Source organism: Mixophyes fleayi, chromosome 1 (genome assembly GCF_038048845.1).
Source record: "Mixophyes fleayi isolate aMixFle1 chromosome 1, aMixFle1.hap1, whole genome shotgun sequence".
Taxonomy (NCBI): Eukaryota; Metazoa; Chordata; class Amphibia; order Anura; family Limnodynastidae; genus Mixophyes; species Mixophyes fleayi.
This window is the reverse complement of record NC_134402.1, coordinates 34,439,185-34,459,486: the sequence shown is the minus strand read 5'-3', so window position 1 is coordinate 34,459,486 and position 20,302 is coordinate 34,439,185. Positions and strand designations below refer to the sequence as shown.

The window sequence follows — 20,302 nt, the reverse complement described above, 5'->3', positions numbered from 1 at the left end:
TAATATTTCTGGACTGCAGGAACAGTGAACGTAGTTTAATCTCTGGTACTAATATTTCTGGACTGCAGGACTATCTTTAAACGAGATCGTGGAGGAAATTGACGAGGAGGGTGTTGCTGGTGTGGATACAACAGGACCAAAGGATTTAGGTGTCCCTGGACTGCTGACGGTCCTAGCCACAGGTCCTGAACTAAACACTGAATTATGAAGGTTCTTCAGGTGACGTATAAGGGAGGATGTCCCTAGGTGGCCAAGATCCTTACCCCTGCTTATTTGAGCTTTACATAAGGTACATATGGCCATACATTTGTTGTCCGGATTGGGATAGAAATAACCCCAGACCGAAGAGGTGCATTTTTTGGTCTTCTGCCCAGGCATGACGATGGGCTTTTTCATCCCATGGACAACAACTGTTTCCCCCCCTGGTGCCTCATTTAAGATAACCACATCAGCATCCTCCTCGTCAAGTTCCTCCTCAGCGCCAGCTACATCAATATCCTCCTCCCGGTGTACAACATTGACACCTTCATTTGCCAAATCTGTAACTGGACTGTGGGTGATCCTTCCAGCATATGCAGAGGGTGTGCCGCAAATGGTGGAAGGAGCCACCTCTTCCCGTACAGTGATGGGAAGGTCAGGCTTCGCAACCACCAACACCCTTGGACTCGCCTTGGGGATTTGTGATGTCATCTGTTTAGAAGGCAGAGTTGTTTGCTGTGTTGTTGATGACAGCTTAACTCTCTTAATTTTTTTGGAGGGGGGGAGGAGGAGGGCTTAGATCCTTGGGTGAAGCTGAACCCTTATTCCTGAACACGGGCCTTGTCGTAAATGGCATATTGGCAAGTTTACGTTTCTCCTCAGATGTTTTTAATTTCCTTTTTTTGCTAATTTTAGTGAACTTTGTGTTTTTGGATTTTACATGCCCTCTACTAGGAGATTGGGCATCGGCCTTGGCAGACGACGTTGATGGCATTTCATCGTCTATGTCATGACTAGTGGCAGCAGCTTCAGCATTAGGAGGAAGTGGGTCTTGATCTTTCCCTACTTTATCCTCCAAATTTTTGTACTCCATTATAGTTAAATCTCTGGTACTAATATTTCTGGACTGTAGGAACAGTGAACGTAGGTAAATATTGCAGTACTAATATTTCTGGACTGCAAGAACAGTGAACGTATTTTAATATTGCAGTACTAATATTTCTGGACTGCAAGAACAGTGAACGTAGGTAAATATTGCAGTACTAATATTTCTGGACTGCAAGAACAGTGAACGTATTTTAATATTGCAGTACTAATATTTCTGGACTGCAAGAACAGTGAACGTAGGTAAATATTGCAGTACTAATATTTCTGGACTGCAAGAACAGTGAGCGTATTTTTATTTTGCAGTACTAATATTTCTGGACTGCAAGAACAGTGACCGTAGGTAAATATTGCAGTATTAATATTTCTTGACTGCAAGAACAGTGAACATAGGTAAATATTGCAGTACTAATATTTCTGGACTGCAAGAATATATTGCACTAGAATTTTTTTTATACTTTTTAAATAATTTTTTTATATTTTTTTTAAAAGATTTTTGTATAATTTTTTAATATTTTTTTAAAATTATTTTTGTATAATTTTTTTGTTATTTTTTTTAAAAATTTTTATGATTTTTTAAAAATTTTAAAATAACTATGGACTTAGCAGAACAAAGCACAGGACACAGCACCACTGGACTCAGCAGGACAGAGCACTGGACAAAAGCACCACTGGACTCAGCAGGACAGAGCACTGGACAAAAGCACCACTGGACTCAGCAGGACAGAGCACTGGACAAAAGCACCACTGGACTCAGCAGGACAGAGCACTGGACAAAAGCACCACTGGACTCAGCAGGACAGAGCACAGGACAAAAGCACCACTGGACTGATCAGCAGGACAGAGCACAGGACAAAAGCACCACTGGACTGATCAGCAGGACAGAGTACCACTACAAACTCCAACCTCCCTCTTCCCTGATCTGAGCCCAAATGAAGATGGCAGGCGCAAGCGGCGAATTTATGCAATCCGAGTCTCGCGAGACTTGGACGTCAGAGCCTCTGTTTCGTTTGTTTTTGCCGCCAGAAATGCCCGAACAGTGCTCGGATCCAGTAGGATTAGCGCAATCCGAGCCCGCTCATGCCTAGTTTGTACCCAATTGTAAAGCGCTATGGAATATGCTGGAGCTATATCAATAAATGTTGATGATGACGATGATACATAGCTATGCATCCTGGAAATCTAGTGTATCTAGATCGAGTGGAAGATGGATTCTGGTAAGCCTAAGTGGTGTAAAACTTCCTATACGTGCTGTAAGGCGGTTTAAATGCCACCTATGTGGCTGAAAAAACAGAAAGAGAAGCAACTAGAATGTACGCTCCCTATTGTTCTGACTTACTTCTCTCTTAGATTATAAACATAAAAGCATTTATACCAGAAGAATTTTCTTTTGCCAGCACAATTTTACCTTTTTTTTTTACCTGTAAGATTTTGTTTCAACAGACCAAACGTTAAACAGGAGATTGTAGCGAAATGATCATTTCATTGCAAGTTAATACTTAAAAAATATATGGCTGCATTGCAATACTATGGAATATATTTTTTTTTATACTTTTAAATGTTCAAACTGTTCTATATTGAAAAAATATGTTTTCTCCTCACATATAGGCTTTGGGAGTTCTTATATCTTAGTAGTGATAAAAGCAGGAAGTTACACAACTAAATGTTCATGGGCCTCTCTAGAGTGTAGAATGCACATTATTGAATCCATCCCCAGCTTATATGCTGTTCTAGGCTGTCATTGTCCTCTGCGATCATGATAGCTATGCTGCTGAAAGGATGAAAATTTCAGCCCGTTCATAATAATAGGCCATGTCATTAAAATGCTGGTGAAATAATAAATTCTCTGTATTAATTAAGCATACATGGTAATATTTCCAATTGGAAATTTGGGACAAACTAGAACACACACCTGACCTGCCCAAATCACTCCCCTATCTCCCCAAAAACAAGTTCATGTTGGTTGAACCCACGTCTCTTTTTGGCAACTATCCTTAGAAAATCGTGAACATTGCAGATGTGATTAAACCGTACATAAGATATCTAATCTCTTTCAGCAAACTCGCAATCAAGCCAATTAAATGTGCATTATTTAACTTAGAAAAGCTTATTGTTGTTAAATGACTTATTCACAAATCTGAAGTCAAAATCTCATTACAATTTCCCTGGACCAATATATAAATATTGCAACCGTGGACCTCAAAATGCATGGTGGCTGTTTAGTGTATCTTCTCTGAAGTACATAACAACTGAGTACATGCTTATAGCTATCAAACAATAGTGACCCAGCAAAGGTATAAAAATGTCTGCTTTCCAGGGAAAGATATTTAAGGTTCAAATAACTGTCCACAAATCATCACATCTGGTCCATATACAGCTATACACAATATAGACTCAGACACAGTCATAAGAAAGCACAATAACAATATTTTTCCTCAATAAACCATATAAACTCCATTGAATCACAAGAGGTATGCGTTGTCCCGCGTATTACTTACAGTAGCCGCACCGTGTTCCGCCCTCAAAGACAAAGCCGTTTGCCACAGCTCCATAGCGCCTCAGGTCCGACAACTTCCACTGTCCCATGACAACTGGTGGAAGATCTCTGGCCAGGACCAGGATGTCGTTGCACAAGTGGAGTGTCGCAGGTCCACTTTCCAACTTGGTGCCAGGCAATACTCCCACGTGGAATCTGTGAACTGAGATAAAAGAAGTCTGATGTCTGATACTGGTCCAAGCGCAGTTATTGCAATACGACAAAGCCTGCTCTCATCGCCTGTTCTCTCAGAGCAGAGATTGCACTTAGGTTAGGACAGGCAACAACGCGTCTATAAAAGGGGTAATATAATAGCAATATTAATAATGTTACTGTCACTAAATTGGTTCCAAACTTGTGTTTCTTTCTTCTTTTGTCTTGAATACAAACCGACTCAACCAAAAACAGATTCTTCAAAAAGGGCTGTAGTTAACTTCAGAGCATTCATTCATTGTAAGAATTAATTTAATATCAATTTAATTTAATTTCTAAAACATCATTTGAGACCTCATTTGTTGACTAAATTCTGCTGTAAGTAAGTATTTTTTTCACAGAAGATGATAACTAATGTTTAAAGTGACTATGGCTATGTATTGGTCATAGAATTTAGAACCAAGATGCATCTACAGTATCAGGGGTAGCAAGAAATTACTTTTTTCTTTCAATACATAGCCCTAGTCACTTTAAGCCCTAGTTATCAACTTCTGTGAAAAAAATACTTATTTGCAGCATAATTTAGTCAACGACTCTGCTTTTAATTAGATAAATGTAAATTTTACCCATAATTCACTGAGCAATTTTAATACATTTTCCACGGTCAAACAAAATGTGCTGACCTGATAATCTACACACCACAGAAACACAGAAATGTAAATACCACATGTCAGATTAGATGTAAATTGAAAAAAATACACAGTTGCCGAATAATCATTGAGACTGGTCTGACTAATTAGTGACGTCTACTGTAGTTGATCAAAGTTCAGTTAGCTTGTGTAAGAGGATGAAAATGTCACTGATGAAAATTGCTAGAAAACAGTTCAAATAAATATCATCTTGTATATGAACTAATATTGCTAAGTGGTTAGCACTTCTGCCTCACAGCACTGGGGTCATGAGTTCAATTCTCGACCATGGCCTTATCTGTGAGGAGTTTGTATATCCTCCCCGTTTTTGCGTGGGTTTCCTCCGGCTGCTCTGGTTTCCTCCCACACTCCAAAAACATACTGGTAGGTTAATTGGCTGCTTTAAAAAAATTAACCCTAGTCTGTATCTGGCTGTCTGTGTGCGTATATTAGGGAATTTAGACTGTAAGCTCCAATGGGGCAGGGACTGATTTGAATGAGTTCTATGTACAGCGCTGCGGAACCAGTGGCGCTATATAAATAAATGGTGATGATGATGATGATGATGATGAAGAACAGCATATAAAGATTCATGCCTACACACAGGGCATAGGTGGTGACCTGCTCCTGTTGGAAGCGCCAACCCCTCCCCTTGCGTTGTGCCCCTACCATCGCTGATTACCTTAGCAGGCAGGAGGTGTGGCCGGTATCCTCTACACAGACTGGTAGTGGGGCGCTTAGTTGTGACATCATAGCCAAGCGCCATACTCCCATTGTAGCACTGACATGGAGGAATTGCAGCTAGCTTCATCTTCCTGTCAGCGGCCAGCACTCTGCTCTGGCCCTGACCACATATCATCTAAACTGAAAGCAGACTGCCAATCATTTCTAATTTTTTGCCCTTGTATTTATATTGTCAGGCAGAGGTGTTGATTTTTTAGACCCAATGTTGCTCTGTGGATATCATTATGTTCAATGCAGAGAATGAACTGTTGCTGTGTTATATCAAGAGTACCAAAAACAACTCTCTCCAAGTGCTAAAAAGTACTTGCCCCCTCTCCCGGAAATTCCAGGTAGGTCTCCCTGACATCCGAGAGAGCAGGCAATTCTTGAGGGAGGGCTTCTCCAATACCCTCTCCTTAATTAACATTTGAGGGACCCCTGTTGTCCATTGTAGATATGACAAAACATACTAGTAGGTTAATTGACAATCAAAATTGACCTGTGTGTGTGTGTGTGTGTGTGTGTGTGTGTGTGTGTGTGTTTGTTAGGGAATTTGGTCTCTCTCTCTGTCTGTCTGTGTGTTAGGGAATTTAGACAGTAAGCTCCAATGGGGCAGGGACTGATGTGAGTGAGTTCTTTGTACATCGCTGCAGAATTAGTGGCGCTATATAAATAACTGATGATGATGATGATAATGAAGGGTCAGCATACAAGAAGCAGTTACCTTCTCCTAAACTGTAACGTATCCGTACATCCCAGGCATTCATTATTTCTTTATTGTCAAACCCCAGCATAACGACCTGTGAGAAACACAGAATGGCAAGGGTTTGGCTCATGCCCTCATACGAGAGTCCTGCATCCAAGCCACAGATGTCTTCTAAGGTGATGCTGCTCTTCTCTTTGTGCCCCTTCGTCCTGTCTGACTTGTCTTTGTACACCAACATCAGCAGGCAATCTGAAAATAAAGCACATGCGTCGTAGATAAGAGAATGTCCAATATTACCTACTTGCCCAGCCATGAAAAATGCTGAGCTGTTTAATGAAGTGTTACTTTCCTCGTCACTTTATTATTTCCATACAGAGCACAGCTATGTAAATGATATTCTCTTCTCACATTCTATGCCACGCTAATAAAACCAATGTAACAAATATCATGTTATGTATATTATTTTTGTCCATTCTGTATTTAAAGCTGCTTGCCGTGTTTACAGCCAATGTACATAAGGTTAACACGCAGACTGGACATCTGTTTTCTCCCTGGTGTGAGTTACAATCATCATGGGGGAATATTACTGAAAGCCCATTCAGGAGCGTGTCACGTTTAAGGGTGAGAGCACGCTAGGGCTGGGTTCACTGTCCAAGGCAAACACTCATTTGAACGCATGGATAATGACGCTTTAATGGAGAGTGAAAAGAGTTGCACAGGTTTTTAGGTTTTGTTCTTAATCGAAGGATACAAATACAGACACAAGTACCACCCCAGTCCTCCTATAGCTACTGTCATCTCAGGGTGGTAATAGCTTTGTTCATACACCAGAAAAAATGCATGAGTTTACACCAGAGACCCTGAGATGCTTTAATCACTTGTCTTCATTCAAATACCTACAAGATTAGATATTTATATGCTATCATAGATATCTGCTGCATTGCATATTTCTTATACTTGCCAACTCTCCCGGAATGTCCGGGAGACTCCCGCATTTTGCGAGAGTCTCCCCGACTCCCGGGCGAGTGTGGCAATCTCCCGAATTCTGCCCACTTCACTAGGAAGTGCCCCACTTCCTAGTGAAGTGGGCAGAATTAGATCCCGAACGCCGCGATTCCCGGTGAATCGCGGCGTTTAGCCCCACCTCCCGCTGTCACATGGCGCGATTTGCATCATTGCGTCGCGGGGGCAGGGCCAAAATGACGCGATTTTGGCGCCCCACCCCCCGCACGCCCACCTGCTACAGAGAGTCTCCTGGACACCAACTTAAAAAAGTTGGTAAGTATGATATTTCTTCGTTTTACTGAGCAGTCTCCATAACAGTGTATGAGCGCTGCTCAGTATCGCTGACGCTGGCGTACATTAATATAACTGAAAAATTTCACTGAACCAGCTCTGCTCCGAAGAGCAGAGCTGCACATCTCATGTGTGGAGGGATCACATGATCCCTCCAGGTCACATGACTCAGGTTCTTTCATTCAGGAATCTCTGTGCGCATGCCCGAGGTTACCGGTCGGCGCAAGCGCACAGGGATTGAAAGAGGATACCACGTCGTGAGTAGCATCGCACAAGGAGGAGAAGAGAAGACTCAAGTGAAAGGCGAGTGTTAAACTTCACAGGAAAAGCCGTTTTTCCGAACGGCTGTTCCTGTGTTGATTTTTTAATAAACATGAAAAATCTTTCAATCCGCATCTATGCGATGAAGATTGAAAAGTTTCATTCATATTTTGCGGTGTTTGTAAATAGATCCCTTAATATACATGAGACCAAAAATAGGGAACCTCTTCTTCTTGCAAATGTTGGCGTTTGGAAGGACGCATTACACTCTTCCTTGCTGCTCCCTGCCTTAACGGTGATAGCAACCGTTACTAAACAGTTCATCTTGAGACAGTGGACATCCCTGACCCTACCTCTTCTAGGTACGTAAAAAGTCGCCCTACTTGACACTATATACCAAGACAGGAGGGCCACCCTCCCCAATATTGTAAAGGGGGTAATACACTTTCACAAAATATGAGTTTGTATATTGACTCTTTAGATGTACCTGTCCAAAATCGTAAAGCTCTTCAAGTCCACTGAGTGGTACCTCCTCAGACTATTAGACTGAAATTTGTCATGTCCTCCTCCTCTATCTGTATCTTCCTGCCCTCTGTAGTAAATCTGCTTTCTACACCCCCCACCTTCCCACATTCCATCTCCCACAAGGAATTTCTATTCTGTCAACGCTCAGCCGCCCCCCCCCCAACTCAGTAAAGATAAACCAGCTCTACGAAAATATATGGCTTCGATCCTTTTGTATTATAACTCTTTGCATTCTCTTATATTTCTTTTATTCTTTGTTGTTTTTATGTTTTTTGTTCTTTGTTAATATCTTTCAATGCATATTAGTAGCAATATCTATGTGTGTGTACATATGTATCTATATGCATATTTTCATGCATTTTGCTATGATTATTATGTGTATTTTTGCGATAGGATAGAAGTATATAGTCTTGTTAGCCTGTTTTATCTATTTGCTGCTGCTCTATTCTGTGATGTTATATTTTTGCACATTGAATTCAGCATAGCAACCTACTGATACCCACTGTTTATGTCAATGTCAATAGGCATAATGGATGTTTTGTATCTTTCATTCTAACATTGTTGCTTTCTTGGTTTTCTAAACAATAAAAAGATTTATAGCAAAAAAAAAAAAAAAAAAAAATTTTTTTTTTATATTTATTTTTAAAACATTTATAGAGTTTGTAAAGAAAGTTCCAGTGCGTATGCGACAGCCGGTGTCATCGGGGAGCTGATTATTGATCACTTGCCCCATTAACAGTTAAATGTTTTAAATGTTTTAATTTTTTAATGAACCCCAGGGGCTTTTTTTTGTATTTTTTTTTAATATATAAATGGAACTATTTTTCAATCTGCGGCGATAAGACTGATTTTCTATGGCTGCAATAAAATCGCTTATTGCCGCAGTTTATCAATAAAATATTGCCAGGGTGGCCTCGGAGATCCTGGCCAGAAGCGATAAGACTTAACAGTTACATGTGACCCAGCTAGCTGGTTCGTGCATGTACATTGTAACTTAAAGACCGGACTTAATCTTTCAGTTCCACTGAAAAAAAAAGAAAAATGTATAGTAAAAAAAAAAAATATATATATGAAAAAATACATATTTTAAACATATTGACTAGTGATTTTTTTTTTTAATTGAAATAATAGTGCATATATCATTCAATTGTTTCTGATAAAGATGGTGATAAAGAAATAAGGATTGCAGAGGTCCTTGATAAATAGGCAACCCTAGTAGATATGGCGAAGTGCTTTTGCCGTCAAAACAAACCTGTTTTCACCAGGCCTGGGGATTTTCGGCCTTTGATAAATAAGTCATGTTTTATTTGTGCTCATTTAAGCTGTCCAAACAAGCACTGCTTTTCAATAAATAGCCCAGGAAATGCATGAGGCCCCCAGGAGAGATGGCAAGTATGCTTTATATATGAGAGTCTGCTGGTGAATTCTAGTTGTAGTTTATTGCTGCAGATGGAGCCCTCTCTGGAAACCGTTCTTTATTTAGAAATCAGCTTACATAATTAATCGAAATGCAAACAAGGTGTAAGACTGAACTTCGTTACATATGATGCATTTAACATCACAATATTCTATATCTGTTGTACAGGGGCCACACATTATTCCTCTGGGCTTTTGGGGCATCCTGCACTTACACTCAGACTGTGGCCACCCAGTTCCTTCCATTCCCCTCCTCATATCCGAAAACTGTCCTTTCCTCACTAAACAATCACACAAATCACACAAGTGGGCAGGTCATTGCCTCCTACAAGATCATGACAATCATGTCCTGAAATAATCTGTGCTGCTGTGAACATTCCGTAAATCTGTTTGGCCACAGGTTGTTCTGTCTGTGACCCACTTCAATACTGGGCACTCACAGATGCGCAGGACATGAATATTGATTGCAAAACCGTTCTCTGTCCCTAGTCTCATGTGCCAGCAAAAACAGCTAGTTAATTGGATCAACTCACTTTGAATCTATTCAAATCATTGAGATTCAAATTCGGACAAAACCATTTGCTCTTCTTTTTTTTACATATAACTATAAATATTTTAAAATAGGTTATTATAAATACACCTTATACATCCAGCTGATAAAATCTATTGCACTATGTACTTGGTGTATAATACTGTATTTTAAGAGAATGACTACTCTAAAAAGTGTATAAAATGTCCTTGATTGGTAATACCTAAAGAACTTTTGGCAACTTTCAAGTTTCTACCAATTTCAGTGTTTCGTAGCCGACAAGACATTTAGCAAATGCAGGAATTCATCACATGGGAATTGCAGGAACTCATCGCATGGCTCAGATTTCAATAACTTAGGCCGACCCCGATGTCAAGCTAGTAGTGGCAACAAACAGGGGAGAACTGTGCTGCTATTGAACCTTAGTACCACAGGGTTTTGACCGCCAACATTTATTAAGCATTGATTATTAATTGTATATATATTATTAATTATTATATATTGTGACAAAGGGAGTGGTTTGCCACAGGCCTCTATGAGAGGAGTTAGGTATTCAGCTGACAGTCTGCAAGGCCAAGCTGCAGAAAGAATTATATATTCGCAGTATACCTAGTTTAAAGATAAACAGGTGGAAGACATATGTGTGGCAAAATAATTGTATAGAATGTAATTCAACTTACATATTTTGTAGTGGTTTAGGGGTATTTATTTCCAAAGCTAACAGCAGGCTGACGGGGTATGTCTGCAGTGAGAGCAATCCAACAGAACACCTGCAGGGAACAACTTTTTAAAGGCAAGGTGGGAGGAGTGCAAATTGTTTAAACCTGTTTTTTTCATTTGTACAGGGTGACCGATGTCAGATAGTGGCCAGTGTCTAGGTAGCTGGTCTCTGTTAAGCTAGCATTAGAGGCACAAGAAAGTGTTATAAAAGCAAAGAATAAATCAAAAAGTTGTTCATGTGTGCATCACCAGAAAGGTGCCCATGCCACAATATCTCCCTGGTACACCCGGGCCCTCTGGACACTACCTCCCATTCCTGGCTTGGACACTGGACACCAGCTCTCTCTCGCTAGCATTTTGTTATATACATGATAAATGACAGAAAAGGAGTGTATGTGAAGATGACAGCAGTATAATACAAGTTGTCCATCCCGGTGTCTCTATTGCTGAAATGATTTATTTGGTAACATGATCAGTTCTTGATAGTTCAGCCAGGAGGTGACACAGTCTAATGTATAAAGCCAGTTAAGAGGATGACAGGGTACCCAGCTTTAAAAGGACCTGCCAGTTTGTGTTAACTAGAGGCTATTCAAAGCCTAAGCAGAAAAAATCCCCTCTCCCTGATTGAGTCACCTAGGGGAGGGCTGGTGAAGAAACACGCTTAGTATGTTAATTACTTACTGAACACAGCTCTGTATCTCTCTCGCTGCCTCCCTGCTCTACAACAGCATTTCTAACTAATCTAGAGATTTCAAAGAGCATTGAGGTGGCAGTGGAGAGGCAGAGCACACCTTAAGTTGCTATTAGTATGCAAGTAGAGCTGTTTAGCATGCTAGACAGGCTGATTTGCATACTAGACGGCCTGATTACCATGGTAATCTCCTTATTTATCAGGGATCCTTAAGGAGCTCTTAAATTCAAAACACCATGATCTAAACACACAGATGCATTTTGCAGGCTACAATGGTCTGCCTGTATGGCATATGGAGACCTTTATTTACCAAGTAGGCACAGGGAGGCATGTGCCTAAAGTGGCAACTAGTAAGGGAGTAAGGGGCGGCACTTGCTTTAAGTTTGTATTTCACTTATTTTGTATCTGCCTTTTTTACTTTCTGCCCCCTACACCATGGTGGCAATGTGGGGGTGCAGTGCTCATCGTATATATATTGTGTTTACAGAAAAATTCCTCATTTTCACTGACAAGTGCAGGAGCTGCCAGCGCTATCATTGATCATAGCGTGTGATTGTACCTCCTACAGTTAGATCACACAGGCTCCGGCCTACAGAGGCAGAACTGCAGGGGCGGAAGCTGCCTTTTGTTTAATCATCTTACCCCATTTTCTTACATACGTCTACCAACATTGTGCATCAGTGATTATTTTTCAATTCTCTTAGAATACATTTATTTATATTATACAGATAAGAGGTGGTGGAGATTGGGGCCATTGAGCTCTACAACAATGTAGATTAGCGAAGAGGTGAGCACTGTAGTGACCTAGGCAAGGCCCTTCTGGGGCCTTCCTCCTCAGGCATTGTGGCCCCTTAGCCCTGCATCTAACCTTAGAAGGCAGGAGAGGAAGTGTGCCATCATCTGCTCTCATCACACTGGGAACTTGGCGCTGGGCAGTGGCATCATAGCCCAGCGTCACGCTCACAGCCCATCACTAAGAAGGAGCAGTCACCAGCTACACAGGTAAGAAGCTGGCGGCTGTACTTCTCCATGTCTGCCTCCAGCACCCAGTGTGGGGGGTGCTGCAGGGCTTATATAACATTAAATGAGTTACATTACGTCACATTCAATGTTTTAGGTGACTTATAAACGTTACCACCCTAATCGACTAAGCGACTGCCTAGGTTTACTTAAGGGCAACTGGACCTAGGGCAAAAAAATTAAATCCAGACCGAAATACTAACTTCCTATTTACAAAGAAAAGTATTATATACCATACAGCAATTTTAATTTCAAATATAATTTTGTATGATAAGCACTAACAGATATGCCTACCTCCCAGCATGTCTGTCCACGGCAGCAGGACAGGTGGTATGTCCCGTCGCAATGGGGGCATGGCCAGAGGGCTGCCTTGTGCTGTAAAATGCTAGGCTGTCCATTACATAGCTCCTATCCACCAACAGTCCCACCTGCAGGCCAAACATGTCCCCGGCGGGACTGAGCCCTAAAATCGGAACTGTCCCACTGAAATCAGGCAGTTGGGAGGTGAATACGTGAAGCATTATTTTATTAGTTTTCTTCATTGGTTCATTAGCTTATGTGTAGCCACAGAAACCAACTGTCCCTACCTCCCATGAACAGTCTCAGGTCTTAAGGGTTTGTCCCTTGAAATGTCCCTATTTTTCAACATTGCCCCGGATAGGTGTAGCGCACTCCTTGCTGCAGTCTTCCCTTTCCCCCTGTGCTGCGCAAATACAGTCCCAAACTTTTCCCTGCATTAGAATCTCTGTGGAACAGTTTCCATTCTAAACCTGTCAGCTTTTTATTTCAAGAGGATGATTAAATGCTGGGAACTGTTCAGGCTTCTAGAACATGATACAGTGAGGATTTGTAATAATTATTACAGATGTATATCAAAATCCCTGGAAATACACCAGGATGGTTTTCAAGCGGATTACCTGAAATTTATACAATCTATAAAGAACCAACCAAGCAGTGTCTCACTATGAGATTTATGGCACTTACTATGGAAGATTGACGAACATTTTGCAAACACTCGTATTACTTAGTTCAGCTTCCAGAAAGTAGTAGAATTGCAAAAGGAGCACAGGAGAGAGCAGCAATTATTATAAAAATAAAATATATTCATCACTTTCAAATGACCTAAGAGATGTGTCTTAATCAGTCTCCAATTTTGAGCACACCCCCCCCCCCCCCCCACACACACCCAGGCTCCGTATGTACTATAGGATTTTGGTGGGTCACATAGAAATACAATAGACAGCAGCACTCATCAGAGATGTGTAAATACACAATATCTCCCAGGGACTTTCCCTGTACTGAAGTGATATACTGATACCACCAAGCTACAGAGTATGATAGCACAGAGAGAAGAGATTGTCAGTGAAGACAGACTGGAACCGTTCCAGCTATTCAAACAACTAGGAATGTGTGGTGTAGGTCTGATTGGAATGGCTGCGGGGCTCGTCCTATCAGAGGCCACATTCACTACACGCCTCCAGTTCCTGCATTTTCACTCCCTCACCTAGCTGTGCTGGCAGCTCTCTTGTCTTCTTTTTGGCAGATGTTGCATTTCAATACAGGTATCAGCGGAGATACCCAACAAATGGGCTACATAGTCAGTGGAAACCTAATGTGCACTTTCAGCACAGGTATATAAATGTATGAAGTGGCGAAAAACTCTATTGTTGGCAAAAATACACTGTACATCAACGGGGTTACCGCTGGTGATAACGTTTTTACTATTATCCCTGGCCATAACTCCGCTGTTGCTTTTTTTTTTTACTTATAGGAGTATCTCAGAGGTTGTTTTATTGTTGCAATAAACAAAAATTTTAAAAAAAAAAAACTACTTATTGCCATGCTCAGGGCAACTATGATAAATTGTCACCTGAATGCTTTCCAATTTTTATGTATTTAGTTTCACTTTAACAAAGTGTGTGAAAATGACAGAACACATACATAGGCTTTGGCTTGGCTAAGAATAATCAAGAAATCCTGTAAAGTGAGAGTATCCCTTCAGGATTGATAGGTTGTGTTCATACGCCAATACAATAGTGGCCAACTGTCCATAATTTCCAAGGGCAGTCCCTGGTTCTGATGTGTTCCTTTTTGGCCTTAGACATGTCCCTATTTTCAGTATTTCCCAACAGCTCAGAGCAACTTGTATTATTCTGTATATTGGATGCAAGTTCTGCTATCTATTCTTATCCCTAGGGCTTTATTAGTTAATAGGTATTAAACAGAAGCATCTAAAATAGAAAACAATAAATCAGCACTATAACTAATTTCATTGGCCATGTGATGATAGATTCTATCATTGGGATAGTACCATAGGTGATGTGATGTACCTGCTCCAAAACAAAGTGTCCCTGGAAATAATTGTAAAATATTGGCAAGTATATATCGTATATTAACAAAGGTTGATCAAATTAGAGGAATCTAAACCAATTTGTGTTATTCTATAAATTCCCATATGCAACACATTTTAAGTGATAACTGGGTAACAGACATGGCCCATTTTTGAATGCATGCATACAGGGCTGCCGAGAGCAATATCTGACTCTGTTATGCCTGCTTCTTGGGTCCACCTTCCGCTTAGGCTGTGAGCGCACCTTGTACTAACTTTGGTGAAGTGCGTGCAGCCTATACTATCTGTGGTGAAGCGCGTGCAGTCTATGCTAGCTCTGGAGATGCACGTGCAACCTATGCTATCTGTGATGAAGCGCGTGCAGCCTATGCTATCTGTGGTGAAACACGTTCAGCCTATGTTAATTCTTGTGATGCGCATGCAGCCTATGCTATCTCTGGAGATGTGTGTGCAACCTATGCTATCTTTGGTGATACGCACGCACCCTATGATAACCCCCAGGAGGGGTGTTAAAGTTAGGACCAATAGGAAGCTGTTGTCTGCACAGTCACTTTTACATACCGATAATCCGGCTACGGTGTGGTCGTGAATGGTCGGAGGAGACCCACACCATAACTGCCTCCGCCCCCTCCCTCACTTGATGTTTCTGCACACTGTAGAAATATATTCACCTCATTCTGCATTTGACTGTGAGATCTTGCATGTTTCACCGCATGGAGTCCCCATGTCCGCTGTGTTCTCCCTTATTACACCCCGACCACACCACACAGAGAATGGATTAGCACCGTTGTTGTCCCAGCTCTATTTATAGACTATAAATGTAGCAAACTGTGGAATTTACAATAAAGTATTGAATGCCATTCTGCAGAGTATAAGCGGAGCTCCAATAATGTATCGCCTGTAAACGGCCGGCTCCACAGCAACACTTGGTTCATGCAAATATTTACAGCAATTTTACGCATCTCTAGCATATGGTCAGACCACACAGGTACAATAAAATTATATTAATCTACTGAATATTTGCCAAACACCGGGTAGCAGACAATAAGGTTCATTTACAAAAGTGCAAAACACAAGTGCAGGTTCTATAGTGTATGTGCCGCAGTGTATGTGCCGCAGTGTATGTGCCGCAGTGTATGTGTCGCAGTGTATGTGTCGCAGTGTATGTGTCGCAGAGCGTGTGCCACAGTGTATGTGTCGCAGTGTATGTGTCGCAGTGTATGTGTCGCAGAGTGTGTGCCGCAGTGTATGTGCCGCAGTGTGTGTGCCGCAGTGTATGTGTCGCAGTGTATGTGTCGCAGAGTATGTGCCGCAGTGTATGTGCCGCAGTGTATGTGCCGCAGTGTGTGTGCCGCAGTGTATGTGTCGCAGTGTATGTGTCGCAGAGTGTGTGCCGCAGTGTTTATGCCGCAGAGTGTGCGCCGCAGTGTATGTGCCGCAGTGTGTGTGCCGCAGTGTATGTGCCGCAGTGTATGTGCCGCAGTGTATATGCCGCAGTGTATGTGCCGCAATGTGTATGCCACAGAGTACATGCTTTATCTTCATCTTCAGGTGAAAGGAGGTGGCTGCTTGATCAATTATAGCTGAATAGTCCATCCCTTGCCTCATACATTGCGATATCAGCAGCAACAGGGGCCAAACTAGACATTTATGGGACCCATAACACACATTTTTAAGGACCCCCATGTACTAGCCCAAGAGTGAAAAAACTACATACACATATGGAGATTTGGCAGCTATGTACACTACAGTCCTGAAAACAGCTGCACTCCTTGCTACTATGGTAGTTACCAGAGACAACCTGGGCTGGGGGGCCGGGGGGCATCTACCCCCCGGGCCGGTCCCATAGTGGGCTACCTTGGGCTGGGTCACTGGGCCACCTGCACTCTTGTCCCCTTAAAATAGGCTGCTGAGTCATGTCTTGCCCCCCGGGCTAAAATTTGCCAGTACTCCCCTGGTAGCTACGCTTTGGGCAGCAAAATTGGACAGTTGGCCCAATTTGGCAACATATGTGGACAGAAAACTACCTCAATCCCAGAAACTATCTCAATCCCTGATGATGATATTAGCAAACTGATAGGATCATTATCAAGTATGTTGTTTCTGTCCGAAGTAATGAAGCCCGAAGACATCTAACTCCTGAGCCTGTGCACCTAATAGCCATATCTGGTCCTCTGTGGCCAGTTTATAAGTGATCTGTGATCAATACCACTGAATACAGACCTTGTACATAAGTAACTGGGGCTTCCAAAATATTCACTGGGAAAAATATGACAATGTAGGAAAAATCAATTATCAAAAATAAAAGTAGATAAATTGAACATAAAACCATTTCCATGCTCCCTCTTAAAAAATTCTGCCTTAGACAAGTGCTTTGTATGCCTAGAGGGCAAGTACGCAACTGATCACACAGATAGCAAGACCACAACACGATACAGTACTGACCAGGGACCCTTTCCACCCTATTTCCCTTTAGGACGATCCCTAAAGAACCTGGGTGTACGTAGACTCATCAGCCCAATCGCTGGTACTCTCATCAAAACTCAGAACAAACAGTGGGGAACACATATTTTTATTTTGGTGATATGTCCGATGAAAAAGTAATGAAATATATTTGATTGTAGCCCCATGATGACGCAAAAGTGTTTATAATACCAAAATATTAGTTATTCCTAGTAATAATGGTGCACAATGGGAAATAACAGATTTTTGTTCCTATAACCTCTTTTTTAAAAGTAATCATTGCTTTAATGCACAGCTACAATCGAAACACACAAATCATATAGTTTGAATATACATTCAATGGTTTAAAAAAATTCAACTTATTTCCATACTGCTTTTCTGTTACGTTGTTTGATTTAATGCAGAAACTGTGGACTAGACGAGAACTAGGAAGTTCCACTATTCTCCCACATCCTATTGGCTGTGCAGAAACATAAAACCTTATGCAGAGTTTTAATGTCGTCTCTCACCCCTTGCTACGGCCCTCTCACACTCTAGGCAGCCTTCTGCATCCTCCTTCTATTTTTGTAAGTGCAATGTGCTTTGGTGTAACCAGCCCCTCTCGTTGCCCATTGATATATATTGGAAGGGAAAGACCTTAAAAATCAATCTGAAACATTGCTCTAAACTGTATTTAGATTAAAACCCATCACCCATACAAAAAAAAGTTTCTCCATACTAATACAAACTAAAAACACGTCATTCGTTCTGCCTTTCGTATTCAGTAACGTCACAAAATAACAAGGGAGATTAAGAAAAACATTGAAAAAGTATAATATCGGCAAGAGAGATATAAATGAAACTTTTGCAAGAAATCAAACACATTATTTTAGCCACAAGTAAGACCATCCTTCTATCGTTGGGTTAAAGACTTAAAGGACAATGACTTAATCATGATGATATACAGATTGATCCCAAAAGCATGTACTCAGTCTACTTAGTCTGTATAGGGTGACAAGCAGACCGGCTGGGTACAAGTATCACTGTGAGCTGACAATCTAACCGTACACGCTACAGACTGCTTCCACATACGTCTGAGGTTCTCTTATACTGTTTAAATGACAGACAAGAATAAGACAGGAATATAAATAATGTACCTGCCACAGGGGAAGGCTTTCTGAGCAGCACCCACCTATTCTTCCACTGAAACGACAAAAACAACATTAGGGAATCGTACGATTAACCGTTTAAAATTTCCCAGGGCCTGTTGACGAAGGAAAAAATGCCCATTTCACTGACCTTTTTTCCATCTCTCAATCTGACGTGACCCTCCACCACAACCGAATCCGTCATCTTCAGTCATGGTTCCAAACAGCTGCTCCCTCCTCTCTCCCCTCTCTCTTTCTGAATGTACTTAAGCCTGAAGGGTCACTTTCAAAATAGCTTTAATAGCTCTGCCTGGCAGGAGACAGAGAGACAGGGAAAGTTGCATTTTGTGACACACACTGACTGCTGAGCAAATGGCCACTAACTTCTGCAGCCGCCTCCCACCCGACTCTTACTAAGTCTCTCACCCACACCAGTGGGCACCAGGATTTAACAGCTGTCTAAGCTTTTTGACTCTTTAAGGACAGAATTTAGAAATGAATCCAGCGCCGATAGTTTGCATTCGGAATAGAACAATTTATTCTGGAAGAGGAATAAGTGGGAGTGTATTGCTGTTTGGACATGCAAGCAGTAATCCTACTTGTTATCTCTTTATCTTGGGGCTTATGAATGGAGGAGGAGGAGTGGGCTCCAAAGTCAAAGAAATCCCACTCCCCGAACTGAGTATGAGTTACATAGCGCAAGATATTGATACTGCCCAGTACAATGAAGATATTAATATGTTGCTGAATTTTCTAAGCCCCACATGTTCATTAATTTAGCAAACCCGATATTCCCTCTATTGAGAGTGCCGCTGTCTCTGAAATATCACACACATGACAGTGTTTAGTCTCATGCAGCTTTCAAAATGTCCCTAATTTTCTTTTTGACCTCACTACAGCCACCAGAGAGCTTGCTGTCAGTAGCCCACGATTCAGACCCAAACACATTTCTAAAGAATCATTAAAACATTAAATTGAATGGCTAATGATAGTATTCTCAGGTTGTCTTTGTAGTGCTTCCCAGGCCAAGCAGAAAACCCTAAGCTGCACTGATGAACTCTAGTAAGGATGACAGAGTGCCTGTAGGGCTATCCACAGTGTGTAAAGCATTGACTCGAAGTGAGGACGTGTCAACTTCATTTCCCAGAAGCCTGTTCTCCTGATTTGGACTAACTTATTTATATTTTGTTCCTATACAGTGACCTAACTTCTCCATAACAAAAAAGTACAAAAGTAAATGGCCAAATGCTATAGAGTTTCAGACTTACTTGGTTATTTACCATGTGCCATGGCAGACGCCGAATTCTCAGAATGAACATCTAGAACCAGGCTAGTTGTGGTCTTCGCCTATAGCTGTCCCCTTTCCCTTAGAGCTGAACGTGTTCACCGGTACTTGGTTGTCCCTAAGTCTTATGCACGCAATAGCAGAGGCTCATTCCAGGATTGACACTGACACTAGAAATATTGGAGACATCAATCACCAATACCATAAACTGAATAGCAAGAAAACACAGGTACTCTAGACCGGTCAAGATGGAATGGTTCTAAGTGCGAGGAGAAGTCAGGGCAGGTAGAAATCCAGGAACGTCCAGGCAATAGGTCAGGGCAGAGAATAATCAGGGTCCTATGCAAAAAGGTCAGAACCAGAACCAGTCAAAACACACTGCAAGAGACCAAAATAGACAGTGGAACTGTACCTACTACAGGCAGTGCAGAATGGAGTTGCCTGCATTTTATAGCGGAGGCAGCTTATCAGAGAGCTACTAAATGGCCAAGTCCCCGTGTGCTGATTCGCTGCAAAGCAATCACATGATGGGACTGGACTACCCGTCCGGCTGCTCAGGGTGTACTCTTCTTTGTAATGCCCTAGTACATTGTTTCAGCAAGCATTTTTTTCTAATGAAATAAACTGCAAGTTTATTTATATATATAATAAGCATGCAAGTAAGACTGGACAAACCCCAGTAGCCAGATGTCCACTGCTCCATGAAATGTACTTCTGGTGCCTCAATTT

At 41.5% G+C, this 20,302-nt stretch overlaps 1 protein-coding gene across 2 annotated transcripts in view; it reads right to left on the bottom strand.

The window, feature by feature from the left end:
* Positions 1 to 19,715, bottom strand: part of DOK7 (docking protein 7) — a 129,086-nt gene extending 109,371 nt beyond the window's left edge. Inside the window, exons 1-5 of one of the 2 annotated variants that reach the window (XM_075194363.1) lie at positions 19,557 to 19,715; positions 18,440 to 18,598; positions 18,298 to 18,343; positions 5,909 to 6,139; positions 3,582 to 3,782 (exon numbers count right to left, since the gene is read on the bottom strand). In XM_075194363.1, coding sequence (XP_075050464.1) covers positions 3,582 to 3,782; positions 5,909 to 6,139; positions 18,298 to 18,343; positions 18,440 to 18,493 — 532 coding nt within the window. In that variant the 5' untranslated portion in view covers positions 18,494 to 18,598; positions 19,557 to 19,715. Of the gene's footprint in view, positions 1 to 3,581; positions 3,783 to 5,908; positions 6,140 to 18,297; positions 18,344 to 18,439; positions 18,697 to 19,556 lie in introns of those variants that run through there. The other variant, XM_075194364.1, reaches the window with a different exon arrangement.
* Positions 19,716 to 20,302: the final 587 nt, after the last annotated feature.